The sequence below is a fragment of the Portunus trituberculatus genome, chromosome 41 (genome assembly GCF_017591435.1).
Source record: "Portunus trituberculatus isolate SZX2019 chromosome 41, ASM1759143v1, whole genome shotgun sequence".
NCBI classification, from domain to species: domain Eukaryota; kingdom Metazoa; phylum Arthropoda; class Malacostraca; order Decapoda; family Portunidae; genus Portunus; species Portunus trituberculatus.
The window spans coordinates 1,683,179-1,698,610 of NC_059295.1; the positions used below are offsets into that span (position 1 = coordinate 1,683,179).

The following is a 15,432-nucleotide window of genomic DNA, read 5'->3' on the forward strand; positions in this document are numbered from 1 at the left end:
AGTAAATTCTTTGACTATTTAACTTCCAAAGTGGAGCACATTCTGTCCCTCTACCCTTTCACGGAAATCTCCATCCTTGGAGATTTCAAAGTTCACCACCAGCTTTGGCTTTCCTCTCCCTTCACTGACCATCCTTGTGAACTGGCTTTCAACTTTGCTATCCTCCATGACCTAGAGCAACTAGTGCAACACCCTACTTGTATCCTTGGAGACACACCCAACATTCTTGATCTTTTTCTTACTTATGCTGTTACTCTATCTTCTCCATTGGGCTCCTCCAATCACAATCTCATTTCTGTATCTTGTCCTATTTCTCCAATCCCTCCTCAGGATACCCTAAAGCAGAGCTGCCTCTGGCATTATACTGATTTTTCTTGGAATGATTACTATTTCCGTGTCAGAGACCCATCTCTTTGTGCTGAATGCATAACAGAGGTGATAGTGTCTGGCATGGAGGTGTACATTCCTCATTCTTTTTCTTAACCTAAACTTTCTAAACCTTGGTTTAATACAGCCTGTTCTCTTGCTATACATGATAAAGAGGTTGCCCACAAAAGGTACTTGAGCTTTCCATCTCCTGAATCTCATGCACTTTACATTTCTGCTTGGAATCATGCGAAGTCTGTTCTTCAATTTGCCAAACACTCCTTCATAAATAGAAAATGTCAAAATCTTTCAAACTCCCATCATGACTTCTGGCATCTGGCTTAAACCATCTCCAATAACTTCACTTCTTCATCTTTCCCTCCTTTATTTCATCCTTATGGCACCACTGCCATCTCATTTATCTCTAAAGGTGAACTTTTCTCTTAAACCTTTGCTAACAACTCCACCTTGGATGATTCTGGACTTGTCCCTCTCTCTCTCTTCCCTCTTACTATTTCCTGTCTTCAATCAAAATTCTTTGTAATGATGTTTTCCATGCCCTCTCTGGCTTGAAACCTTGAAATGCTTATGGACCTGATGGGGTTCCTCCCATTGTTCTCAAAAACTGTGCTTCTGTGCTTGCACCTTGCCTGGCCAAACTATTTCAATGATGCCTATTGACTTCTACCTTTCCTTCTTGCTGGAAGTTTGCTTACAATCAGCCTGTTCCTAAAAAGGGTGACCATTCTAATCCCACAAAGTACTGTCCTATACCATTGATTTCTTTCTTATCTTAAGTTTTTTAATCTATCTGAAATAAGAAGATTTTCAAATATCTGTCACTTTACAATCTTCTATCTGAGTGCCAGTAGGTCTTCTCTCAAGGTCGCTCTACTGGTGATCTTTTGGCTTTCCTTACTGAGTCTTACTCATTCTCATTTATAGATTACGGTGAAACTTTTGCTGTTGCATTATACATATCTTTTTATATAATCTGGCACAAAGCTTTGACTTCAAAACTGCCCTCCTATGGTTTCTATCCTTCTCTCTGCAACTTTATTTCAAGTTTCCTTTCCAACCAAATAGTAAACATGCTAAAGTAAATGAATTTAATGCATATATTGATACTCTTCTTTCTAATAACTTTTTCACAAACAATAGGAATATACTCACAGGTGACTTCAATATAAACCTTCTTGAACATGTGTCACACCCTCCTACTAACGCTTTTATTACAACTATGCAATCTAACAATTACTTCCCACATATATCTCGACCAACGAGATTTCCAGACATTAATGCAACTGCAGTCTCGTCTTTACTGGATCACATCTGGACAAACTTCAATGAACCAGTCTCTTCTGGAATTCTCCACTTTCCTATCAGTGACCACCTTCCAGTGTTTATTAATATTCCAGTCCCTGATAAAGTGTGCAATATTCACCACAAAGTTGATTTTAGGCTACAAAATAGAGCGAACCGGTTGAAATTCACACAGACCCTATCGAATACAGACTGGAATCTCTACCTCACCAGCAGTGACACAAACACAAACTGTGACATATTCCTGGATAAGTTATATAGAATATACTACTCCTGCTTCCCCAAAATAACCAAAACTATCACATCCAAAAGACTAAGTAAAAGCCTTGGTTAACACAGGGGTTAATAAATTCAACAAAACATAAATATCAGCTGTACAAACTATACAAACTAGGTTCAATTACACTGGAGCACTATAAACACTATAGAAATTATTTAAATAACTTAATAAAACAAAAAATTGGAATATTACCTACAAAAGTTTGCAAATTTTAGACTTAACACTAAAAAAGTTTGGGAACTAATTATCGAAATAGAAAACTCTAAAAATAACAAGAAGACAGTCTCCCACACACTACACTATAATGACACAGTCCTAAGCACTCCTCATGAAATTTCAAATGCATTCAACACTTATTTTTCCCAAATTGCACCTGAACTTAGCTCCCAGCTTCCTAGAGCTCATAATTCACACATCTCGTATCTCAGAGGTAATTTCCTAAATTCTATGAATATTCCCATAGTGACAGGAAATGACATAGTAAAAGCTATTTCAGCTTTAAAAAATAAGAAATGCACTGCTGATGAAATACCTGTGAAAATAATCAAAGAGAACAAAAATTTTCTAGCAGAACCAGTCTCAAAATTATTCAATGATTCAATCAAAGATGGAGTTTTCCCTAATAGATTCAAGCTGGCAAAATTATCCCTATCCATAAATCAGGAAGTAAAACTAATATCTCAAATTACCGACCAATTTCTATTTTACCAGTGTTCTCTAAAACCTTTGAAATCATTATGAAAACTTTCTCATGAACTACCTCAATAAACAAAGAATCTTGAATAATAGGCAATTTGGTTTTCGCCCTGGACTAAATACTTTTGATGCTATAAATGTGTTTACCTCAGACCTATACGATGCTTTAAATAACCATAAGTCTATAATATCCATTTTCATTGATTTCAGCAAAGCTTTCGACACAGTTGACCCAAACATTCTAATAGACAAATTACGTCACTATGGTATTCGCGGTTGTGTGGAAAATTGGTTCATATCATACTTAACTGGCCGATCTCATTTTACATTCTACAATAACTCGAAATCTACCATCAAACCTATACATCTTGGTGTGCCACAAGGTAGCATCTTAGGCCCTACTCTTTTTCTATTATATAACAACGATATCAGCAATGCCTCTACTGCTTTAAACACAATACAGTTTGCCGATGACTCCACCTTGTACTTGATTGGTGATAATCCCACTGACCTAATCTACAGAGCCAACTTAGAATTATCTGCCTTTTCTGAATGGTGTCTTGCAAATCGCCTAACAATTAACACAGCTAAAACTTTCTATATGTTATTTACAAATACCACCACCAAATACCAACCCTTACCCAGACTTACCATATTAGACAAAGATATCACTCAAGTTTCTAAGACAAAATTTCTCGGTGTCACATTTGACAATAATCTTACTTTTAAATATCACATATCAAACCTTTGCCTAAAATTATCTCGATCAATAGCTCTATTACTGAAAATAAAAAAATTTGTACCAGTGGAAATTATGAAAATCATGTATTATGCCCATATATTCCCACACTTAACCTACTGTAATCCAATTTGGTCCACTACCTACCCATGTCATCTGCATAATCTAAACATCCTCCATAAAAAAATAATTAGAATCATGACAAATAGTGACTTCCTCCAACACACACCTCCACTCTTTAAATCCCTGAAAATCCTTCAACTCTCTGATTTATCGAACTTCTTTATCACAGCGTACATGTTCAAACTGATAAATTCCAACAGTAACAGTACTCTGACCCAAACTCATAACCACTCCACACGCTACAGACATTCACTACAGATTCCTCATCATAACTTAACTCTCTACCAACACTCTCTAATGTTCAAAGGTCCCAAAATATGGAATAGCACTCCAACACACGTAAAAAAAAACAATAAGCGTAAACATCTTTAAGAGAAAACTAAAAAAATATTTTATTGTCTCAATACTGACACATCTTGTAATTCAATTCCTTTAAATTTCTGCCTTTCAGTCTTTTGTTAAGTAGACCATATTTATTTTGTTTCCTGGTATTGTAACCAAATAGCTTATTTGTTTTTTTATGATAAGATTCCATTTCAATTTTCTCTTTATTTCTCATGTAAAATTATGATTTTTTTTTTTTTTTCCTTCCTTCCTGTTCTTGCAAAGTTAGTTATCCCTAAATCTTTTGTTATTGCAATACAATTTTTTTTCATTATCTTCAGTTAGATTTTTAGTTTAGTTTATTTTAGATTTATATTACAGTATTAGTAGATATTAAGTGTGCCCAAAAAGCTTGTGCTTAATAAGGGGCTGTTTGTCTTTAAAATAATTGTACCATAAGCTTATAAATGTATTACAGACAAGCATAATAAAGTGTTTAAAGTGTTTAAAGTGTTTAACCATTCTATTGCAGCCGTGGTAAATGGCCATTGTTCTTCTCCTTAATCTATTAATAATGGTGTTCTTCAGGGTTCTGTTATTTATTAATGAACTTCTTCACCAAACTTCTTGTCCTATCTACTCCTACGCTGATGATACCACCCTACACCTTTCCATGTCCTTTCAAAGACAACCAACCCTTCAGGAAGTCAACAGATCACGCAGAGATGCCACAGAACACGTGATGTTTGATCTTTCTAAGATTTCTTGTGGCCGAGAAAACTTAGTTGTGTTCAATGCCTCAAAAACTCAATTTCTTTATCTATCAACTTGACAAAACCATCCAGACAACTATCTCCTCTTCTTCAATGACACTCAACTGTTCACCTCTTCCACACTGAATATCCTTGGTCTGTCCTTTACTCATAATCTTAACTGGAAACTTCACATCTCATCTCTTGCTAAAACAACTTCTATGAAGTTAGGCGTTCTGCAGTGTCTCCGCCAATTTTTCTCGCACCTCCAACAGCTAACTCTGTACAAGGACCTTATCCATCCTTGTATGGAGTACTCTTTGCATGTTTCAGGGGTTCCACTCACACAGTTTTATTAGATAGAGTGGAATCAAAAGCTTTTCATCTCATCAACTCCCATCCTCTGACTGACCTTCTTCAGCCTCTTTCCCATTGCCAGAATGTTGCAGCTCTTTCTATCTTTTATTGCTATTTTCATGCTAATTGCTCTACTGATCTTGTTAAGTGCTTGTCTTTCCTCCTCTTACAGCCTCAGTGCACAAGGCTTTCTTTTTCCTCTCATCCCTATTCTGTCCAACTCTTGAATGCAAGAGTTAACCAATATTCTCAATCATTCATACCTTTCACTGGTACTCTGGAACTCCCTGCCTGCTTCTGTATTTCCATCCTCCTACGATTTGACTTCTTTTAAGAGGAAAGTTTCAAGACATTTGTCCCTATTTTTTTTATTAATTTTTTAAAAATCTTTTAAGGAACCTGCAGTTTCAGTGGGTCTTTTTTTTTTTTATGTTTTGTTGCCTTTGGCAGATCTCCCTCTTGCATAAGAAAAAAAAAAAAAATAAATAAATAAATAGAAAAAAAAAAAAAAAAATATATATATATATATATATATATATATATATATATATATATATATATATATATATATATATATATATATATATATATATATATATATATATATACAAATTAAGTTTTGATGATATAAATTTTTTAAAGATTTTGTGTGTGGAGCAGGATGATAAATCATATCATTCAGAGCCTTGGATATCTTAACATGGGGTTCCCATAATTGATTAAATTTATAGAGGGATTACTGTACCTGTTTTCATACAAAAATAAGTGTCCTCTTTTCCTCAATCTAGTTTATCACACACAAGAATTAACTGAGGCAGTGCACAGCTGCTGTCCAACTGTGCCAGGCACCGGTGGCAAGTGTAGAACTAATACGGGAATTTTAATCTTGGCAGAAAATAACTGGAACAGTGGAACTGCTAGTTTTTTGTATAGTTAACATATAAGTGAAGAAATTAATTTAAATTTGAAAATTATGTTTTTCTCTGAAAATACTCCACTGAAAAAAGGAGTATGTCATATACGATTGTGTGTCTTATATGCCATCAAATATATCAGCAACCATGTGGAAAGTTTGGACTGATCTGTTCATTATGACTACACCATAAACCCTGCTTACATAAAATTAAAATATACTGGATATCAGATAAGTTGAACACTTTCAGAATTTCTTTTTCTTTTTTCAATATAATTGTCAAATGCCCACTTCATAATTGAAGTATGAGAAATATGAAGAAACAAGAAATAAAGATATATGGATGTATGATAGTTTGCCAGTATGTTGTGTGTTGTCGTACCCAGCCATAAAATAGATTAAGAAGGGCAGGAGGGTCAAAAGGGAACCGTTAATAACCCAGGCCAGCCCGGGCAGATATATATAAATATAGCCCAGGTCAGGTAAATATTCTGTGATATTGTTGTCGTTCTTGGATGTCGTTGACACCACACGTGGAGTTCACGTGAGTTTGTACTTGATTGGTGAATGGTACATCTGAGGGGCGTGTTGTGTGGGTCAAGACATGCCCCCATAAGTTCCTGAAGGGAAATTGTAGAGGATTGGGGCAGAGAGAGACGAGAGAGGAAGCAGAGAGGACAACCGCAGCTCTAAGCGGGCCACCTTCGGCTGCATAGCTGAGGGCAGCATGAACATTTTGTACTTCATATATAAACAGTAAGTAGAGCTATAGTTGCAATGCAGTCTTTGAGGTAAATTAAAATGGAGGAGGAATCATGATAGGAGGTTTAGGTATTATTCTAGTATTTATGTGATGTACTTGGTTCATAATGACGTCGTTATATACTTGCGTTTTCATTTATGAGTAAAGGATCTACGTAAGTATGTGCATGTGTGTTGCTCTGACGAATAAGTTACATAACATATTTACTTGTGTGTATTCGTGTATGAAGTTAACGTAGTTCTATGGATAGGTACCAAGAGAAAGAAATTCGTTGTGTAAAGTTACTTGTGTGGAAATATCAATATTGTCATTATATTTGGTGGTGTTACATTGTCATTTTTGTGAACAGAGTAACGTAACTATAGGTGTATGGTAATATATTTGGTGGTACGTCATATTGGTTGTTTACATTCATGTACCAAGTCAAGGTTATTCTTATATATGGGTAGCTGGTTGAAAGGGGGAAATATTGTATGTACTACATATGAGATTTACTGATAAATACAGCACAGTGTTCAGATATTGTAATACGTTATGAAGATATAGTGGACGACATTGAGGTGGAATCCGTTCTGATATGAGAATATGTACGAGATTAAAGTAATTCTTATGGATGTTTGTCAGGGATATTGTAGTGATTTGCAGTGGAGAAGGCAACAGAAGGAGAAGTGATTGTTATTTGTCCGCACCGTATCGAACATCTTATGTATAGATAAAATTTTTGTTAATTAAAAATAGAAAAAAACATTTGACTGTTTGTAACCAGTAGCTAGAGAATTTGTGCAATGTTGTGCAACAGCTCAGATCACGACATGGTGGCAGCGGTGGGATATTAATGTTACACAATTGTTGCATTGCAAAAAATTATTGCCAAATGTTGGAAATTGCAATCTTGGAATTGGTGCAACGGACAGTCATAGTGATGGAAGATTAAAGTAAACTGGTTGAAGGTGCACTGAGTAGCTATTGTCAACAAGTGGCATGGTTATATAATATGAATGAAAATCATTATCTCTATTTCATCTGAAGCTGAGTTGCCCGTGACGATCATAAGTTTTGTGTAAAATCCGTAGATTATATATATATATATATATATATATATATATATATATATATATATATATATATATATATATATATAAAATTGGGGGGGTATTCATTAAAAATCATGTTGTGTGTACCAGGTTATTCTTTCAATGGGATGTGTTAAGAATATATTTTGCTAAGATGATAATCTAGTAATATGTTATACGGTTACCTGTCGCTTGTTTCACCTTAGCCTTTACAAATCAAGGGAAAAACGAGGAGATATATACATATTGGAGGAAGAAAGATGAGGCAAAATATAAGATATAACGAGTTGTGTGTAAATTATTTAAGGTTCGTCTGCAATACAATATGTGTATCATAAAGTAGTCAATGGAGTAACGATAACTGAGTGTCAAGGGTATAAATATTACGGATATGTGGTAAAATTCATTAAGATAGATGAAACTATTGTCATCAAGTGAAGAGAAACTTCTCATCATAACTAAGAGACATAATATATAATGACAAAATATTGTTTCACTAGACAAGTGTTGAATGTCAGAGCAAAGTAGCAAAGGGTGTAAGCATAAATTGTGGTTTATAGCAAGAAAATAGGAAGTACTGAGTAAGATTATTTTAATTGCCCCATAGCGATAGAGATTAATAGAATATATTGTCATGTGTAAATTGTATCATATTTGGGAGTTTCTCAGATTATAGATGAAGGAATATAGAATATTGCAGGTTATGATGAAAAATATACAATAAAAAGGGAGTGTCAAGTGAAAGAAAGATATTTTGTATAGTTGATGCGAGGGAATTTTTCTGTGAGAATAGAATATGAGGAACAAGATATAGTATGAGGTAATAGTAGAAACACAGTAGAAATATGATTGATATATACATCATTGCGGTTAAGGTTTGAGGCAAATATCAATATCAGAAGTATAGAAATAGAGAAGAAATATGACTGATATATGAGTCGCTCTGTGCCATTTTGTCGTAACCCCGTCAACCCTACTTTCGAGTAAACCGCGCTCAAAGTTAAGCACTGAAAACGCGCATAAAATCGGTCAGAATTATATAAGATTATACATCAAATGAAAGATCTTGGGTAGCTTTGTTTAGTTATGGTGGTTTGCAATAGTAAATCCGAAAATTTTGGGTTCACGTCGGTAGATTTTTTTAGCCTATTTCGTAGCGGTAAATCTTTTTTTAGGTGAAATGGTTTCTAAGGTGCTAGTTTAAGAATACATGTTAAAATTAGGAGTGTGTGAAGATTTCATGATGATAGCTGCAAAACTCGATTTTATATAAATTTTTTTTCGAGCGAAAAATAAATAATTTATTAATAGCGCAACTTTCATTATCCTTCCAAGTATGTTTCATTTTCTATTATTGTTCGAAAGGGTTGACTAAAGGTAAAAGTATGTATTTATGCATTGTCTTTACCTAAAATACAATCCAAGGCTGGGGAAGTTGAAGGGGCGCTGGTAGAAGCCATAACTTCAGGAAAAGTAGTATAGGTCTTGCCATGGCGAGTTAAAGGGCAATGCACATGAGAGAGAGAGAGAGAGAGAGAGAGAGAGAGAGAGAGAGAGAGAGAGAGAGAGAGAGAGAGAGAGAGAGAAGGAAAACATGCCTCTCATTGGCTGAGGCGTGGGTGTGACGTCACGCGCTTATGCGCTGCTGATTGGCTGGCTGCCAGCAGCTGTGAGCATGGAGATACAACAAGACAGCTCGGGATGCAACATGTTAGTCTCGACTTTTCCTGTCATGTTTTTGCGTGACTGCACCTTGTTTTAGGTGCCCAAATGGTCGAGTTTGGCTTGGCTGACCTTAACATATGACTTTTACACCCTTCCCCTACACCAAGCAACTGTTAACTCAGAATCTCAATTTTCCGGGGTTACGACAATATGGCATGAGGCGCCTCATATAAGGTAAGTAATAATATTGGATATCAATGTAAAGAAATTAATAGAGGAAATAACAGAAGTGTTAATATTGAAGAGAATCAAGAGCAGAGAAAAACATTTAGTTAGTTACATATTGATCTTACATGTATTGTGAGTATCTTGGAATAATGGAAGGTATATGAAATTATTCAAGGAGAAAAAGAAACAATGAATTGCGAGCCAATTTTATGAAATGATGACAGGATATAAAGATGTATTAATGTATGAATATATTATGTTGAGTTGAGGATGCTACCACTTGCTGGGTAGTAGTTGAGTTGAGTATGTAATACTGTTGTAACAGTGCTAATTCATGCAACTGAAGGTTGCTGGCTAGACCCTAACTCACCTTACATTTTCTTTTTTCACCACCTTAAAGTTGCTTATCTCACCTCATTTTTTTTTTTTTTCTCTCTCAGTGGGTTAATTGAATAAAAAGTAGTGGAGTTTTTAAGTGATAAAGTGAGAAAAAGAAGTAAAATATATATATTAAATGTTCAATCACATGTGTAATGCAAAGCCAACCTTCAATTGTCCACCTAAGAGGACGATATTGTTGTAAAGTTGTGTTGGATAACATCATATTAGTGCCCGAAGTTGTAAGACAAGAAATTATATGTGAGTTGTAGTATATGTAGCTACTAGGTTAAGGTGTTAGGCCATTGATAAAGATAGAGACAATATGAATAACATCAATAAATGCAAGAATAAGAAGTAAATTAATGTCATTACTGTATGCTACTATTGTGGCTGTTACAGAGACAATAAGAATAACATCAGTAATAGCAAATTTAAGAAGTAAATTAGCATCATTATGCTACTATTGTGACTGTTACAGAGACAATATGAATAACATCAGTAAATGCAAGAATAAGGAGTAATTTAAAGTAATTATCTTCTGTTGTGACTATAAGTATTTTGAACAACTAGGTTGAAATATAAAAAGTGTTTTCAAGATGTTATAAATATTAACAAGTGTAAATAGCTACGGAAGGGCAGTAAGTTGGCGAATGTTATTGACATTGATATGAGAGATAGTGATCAGTAATATCATTGAATGTGAGGTTTGATATTTGGCAACATGAGGTAAATATTGATATTCGGCAACATGAGGTATATTTATGTCAAGAAGAATATAATATGTGGGTTGCAATATTGTGTGTGAGGAATGTTTAGGAAGGAAAATATTGGGAGGAATTAGATACATATCAATACTGCATGAGGAAATATGTGTGAGGATAATATATATCTAGGAAGAAAATGATGAGGATGGATATTTAATTAGAAAATATATATTAAGAGGTAATTAATATTGAGTTGAGGAAAATACATATCAGGGAAAAAAAAGTGAAGACTGAGTCAAGGAAAATATGTATCTAGGAAGAAAACGATGTAAGGATGGATATATAGATTAGAAAAAAAATATGTTAATATTTGTTGAGGTAATTCATATTGAGTGAGGAAAATATATATCAAGGAAAATATGAGGACTGAGTCAGAATGTAGGAATTCATATGTCAGGAAGGAAAACATATAATATTGCATTGATAATTATTGACAAAATTATTATATATCAGTTTGACATATGAAAAGGAATTAAAATGCATGAGGTTAAGATCTTATATATAGGTAGAAGTAAAAAATTATATTGCAGAACCATGAGGATGTCATTCCCGGAACTACACTAATAATGTTAATATCAGAGTAAATATGATATATATGTGTAGTAAAGAAACAAGTGTAAGTATGAAGCTTGATATAGAGTGAAGTAAGGACAGAGTAAGCACATGATATTAAGACATTAAAGTTGCGAATTATAATGTGAAGAAAGACACGTCAAACATATCATTCCTTGTGTGTACATTGAATCTTGTACCTAGCAACACTTGAACACTTTGTGCCAACCTAGGGGGCATAAGGCGTGTACAAGTAGTTATGATCAACTAAGTGACAAGCTGTTTTTCTCTGGCCAGAAGCAAATATTAATACAGTAAGGTCCCGAGTTACGTCAGAGTTACGTTCCTGAAACATGATGTAAGTTGATTTTGTACGTAACTCGAGTTTTTGTACTTTCAAAGCACATTATCGAATTTTCAACCAATCATTTTTTATGGTTATTCAGGTAAGTAAAAGGTTATATTGTTATATTGGTATATTATTTACAACTATGTAGGAATATATTGATTAGGGCCGCGAACGCGAAGGACTGCAGGTTGCAGAGAGGGGTGGACGCCTGAGGCCGCCAGGAGGGTGGGCAGGTTGAATGTTGTGAGTCTTGTGATGCCCAGAGTGGACAGCAGAGAGCTTTGTGGAGTGCGGTGGGAGTAGAAGCGTTATATAAGTAAAAGGTTATATTGTTATATTATTTACAAGTATGTAGGAATATGAAACACAAGCTTGTTTTTGTTGTTGATTAGGGCCGAACGCGAAGGACTGCATGTTGCCAGAGGGTGGACACCTGAGGCCGCCAGGAGGGTAGGCAGGTAGAATGTTGTGACGCCTGGGCGGACAGCTGGGAGCGTAGTGCAGTGCGGTGGGAGTAGAAGCGTAGGCAGCAGAGCAGGAAATGCAATAGGGATCAGCAGACAGGCGCAGACGGTGCAAGTGAGCTGCGAGTGTCGTGTGGCCCATGCGAAGGCTCCAGAGTTGTTATTGTTGTGATGGTGGGTGCGCAACCCCTCAACGTCTACCTCCCCGTTGTCATGGTAACAGGCTTCCCATTTTCGTTTTCTCTCCCTCACACACAGCTGCTGCCTCACTCGCTCACTCATTCTGCCAAAAAATATTGTAACCTAACATTAACATACACAAGCAACTTGTAGTTTTTTTTATCATACGAGAATGTTTGACTTCACATAAAATTTATTTCTGTTTCATCATCTGACTTAAGAAAGCTGAAAGCCAAGTTAATGGAACATACCTGTTTCTGAGGTGATGTTGAAGTAAGAAGTTCTTCATCAGGGGAGTCTGGGGATGAACATCGGCTTGAGGTTGATGCTCTGGATGGAGTTGACAGTCGGGATGGAGTTGAAGATGTGGATGGAGTTGAGGCTGGAGATGAGGTTGAGGAATGAGAAGCTTGCTTGAAGAAATGAAGAATTGATGACTGTTTAGCAGCATATCTCTTCTCATCATAGATTTCTCTGTAGCAAGTCACTGCATCTTCCATTGCCCTGTGAACTCTGGCAAAGCATTCTGCATTTGGGTCTTGCTCTTCAAAGAACACCATTGCTTTTTCCAGGGCTTGAAAAGCGCTTGCCATGTTTTTTATTGTAAACTGCCGTAACACTACGTCGTCATTTTCATCAGCCTCTGTTTGTTTCCCCAGCTCCATCAGATCTTCGGCGTTTAATTCTGAGTCGTGAGAATCGAGGACCTCATTTATGTCACTCTCCTCTATGTCCAGACTTAACTCATTCCCAAGCTTTACACAGTTGCTCTTGGTCTCCTCTACACTATCACTATCAAAGCCTTTAAAGTTATTCACTAGGCTAGGACACACGCTTTTCCACACACCATTCATGTTTGACTGTGTAACCTCAGCCCAACTTTCTCCAATGTTTTTCACGGCACTGTAAATGTTAAAACCTTTCCAGAACTCTTTCAGGCTTTTATCACCTTTTTCTGTTGCACGGATGGCCTGTTTGAAGGTTCTTCTCAGGTAATAGGCCTTGAAGGATCTGATCACCCCTTGATCCATTGGCTGAATCAATGACGTTGTGTTTGATGGCATAAATACAACTTTAACATTTGGGTTGAGTTCACGTAGGCTTGCAGAATGACCAGGAGCATTGTCAAGAATCAGCAGTGCTTTAAACGGCAGATTCTTCTGTGCACAGTAGCGCTCAACTTCAGGCACAAAACAACTGGAGAACCACTCAATGAACATTGCCCAAGTCACCCAAGCCTTGGCGTTAATTTTCCAATAAACTGGGAGACTAGCTTTAAGAATACCCTTCATAGCTCTAGGATTTTCTGAGTGGTAAACTAGCAGCGGTTTCAGTTTAAAATCGCCGGCACAGTTACCCCCTAAGAGCAGTGTGAGTCGTTCCTTAGAGGCTTTGTGTCCTGGCATGCTTTTCTCCTTCTTTGCAATGTATGTCCTGTTGGGCATGCGCTTCCAGTTCAGTCCCGTCTCATCCACATTGAATATTAGCTGTGGAATGTAGCCCTCTTCTTTGATAATTTTTTCTAAGGTTTCAATGAACACTTTTGCTGCTCCGTCATCAGCACTGGCAGCTTCTCCACATATTTTTGTTTGTTAGATTTCCTCTAACTTTGAAACGTGTAAACCAGCCCTTGGAAGCCACAAACGTTTCAATTGTTTCTCCATCCTGGTTACTTTCTTTTTTCAAGACCTCATAGAGTGTGTGGGCTTTCTCACAAATTATTTGCTCACTCGGTGGCATGCTCTTCTGATTATTGTCCTCAATCCACAGCAAAAGCAGTTTTTCCATGTCAACACACCTGTTCTTTGCTTCGTTATCACTGTAGAGTTCATGGGAGTAGCGCCCTTCACATTAGCCAAAATACGGTCCCTGTCCTTGAGAATGGTAGCAACAGTCGTCCGACTTATCCCTAACACATGGCCGATCGCTGATGCTTTTTCTCCCTTCTCATGTCTTTTAATTATGTCCACTTTTTCTTGTAGGGTAATGGTTTTCCTGTTCTTAGCATTACTGCTATCACTCAGGAGTTTTCTTTTTGGTGTCATTGAGGAAGATACTAAGATAGTCAGCAAACGCAGATGTAGGAACACTCTTGCCAGGGGTGACGGTGTGGTGGAACTGAGGTACGTAGAGTTATTGTATTCAAGCATGAGGCGGGCGGTGTGGCGGATAACCACTAGTGACGCCTGGCAGCCCAAAATAACAATAAACCCTGCGCTTTACGATTTATAAATTTTCTAATTTTTAAATCTTAAATTGCCTTATAGTGGACTGACGTAAGTACGAGTTTGACGTAACTCGAGACCGACGTAACCCGGGACCTTACTGTATATATATTATGTAAATGCCGGTCTGGGATTGCCGATTTAGATGAGTGGGAGACGCCCTGAAAGCTTCGTTTCGACAGTACCCGGCATGGCAATGTTGAGTTATACACAAGGATATTAGTGAGCCTGCTATTGAATATGTTGAGTAAGGATATTTATCCATGGATTGATTTTCTCATGTGCATATTCAAATGAAATCTGATGCATCAAGAGTAGTCTGACTATTATGAAAAGATATGATATGAGAGGATATGAGGTGAATATGAGATATGAGGGCAAATATTAGATACGAAGGTAAATATGTGAATATATAGTTATAAGATATGAGAAAATGAGAATACTGAAAAGGTTAATATGAGGTAAATATGAGATATGAAGGTAAATATTAGATATGAAGGTAAATATGTGAAGATATGAGAGAATGAGGGTATTGAAAATGTTAATATGAGGTAAATATGAAGCTAAATATGTGAATATATAGTTATGAGATATGTCAGAATGAGGATATTGAAAAGGTTAATATGAGGTAAATATGATATATGGAGGTAAATATTAGATATGAAGGTAAATATGTGAACATATAGTTATGAGATATGAGAGAATGAGGATATTGAAAAGTTTAATATGAGGTAAATATGAAGCTAAATATGTGAATATATAATCATGAGATATGAGAGAATGAAGATATTTGAAAAGGTTTATATGAGTTTAATATGAAGCTAAATATGTGAATATATAGTTATGAGATATGAGAGGATGTAGATATTGATTATATTAGAAAATGTGAGATGAGGATATTAATATATTAAAAAA

At 36.0% G+C, this 15,432-nt stretch overlaps 1 protein-coding gene across 1 annotated transcript; it reads right to left on the reverse strand.

Annotated features, from left to right (window-relative positions):
* Positions 1 to 12,339: 12,339 nt before the first annotated feature.
* Positions 12,340 to 14,407, reverse strand: LOC123517169 (tigger transposable element-derived protein 1-like). Its single transcript, XM_045277155.1, has 2 exons — positions 12,544 to 14,407; positions 12,340 to 12,395 (listed from the first exon to the last, which is right to left on the reverse strand). The coding sequence occupies exons 1-2, from the start codon at positions 13,735 to 13,737 to the stop codon at positions 12,387 to 12,389; spliced, it is 1,203 nt and encodes a 400-aa protein (XP_045133090.1). The 5' UTR covers positions 13,738 to 14,407; the 3' UTR covers positions 12,340 to 12,386.
* Positions 14,408 to 15,432: the final 1,025 nt, after the last annotated feature.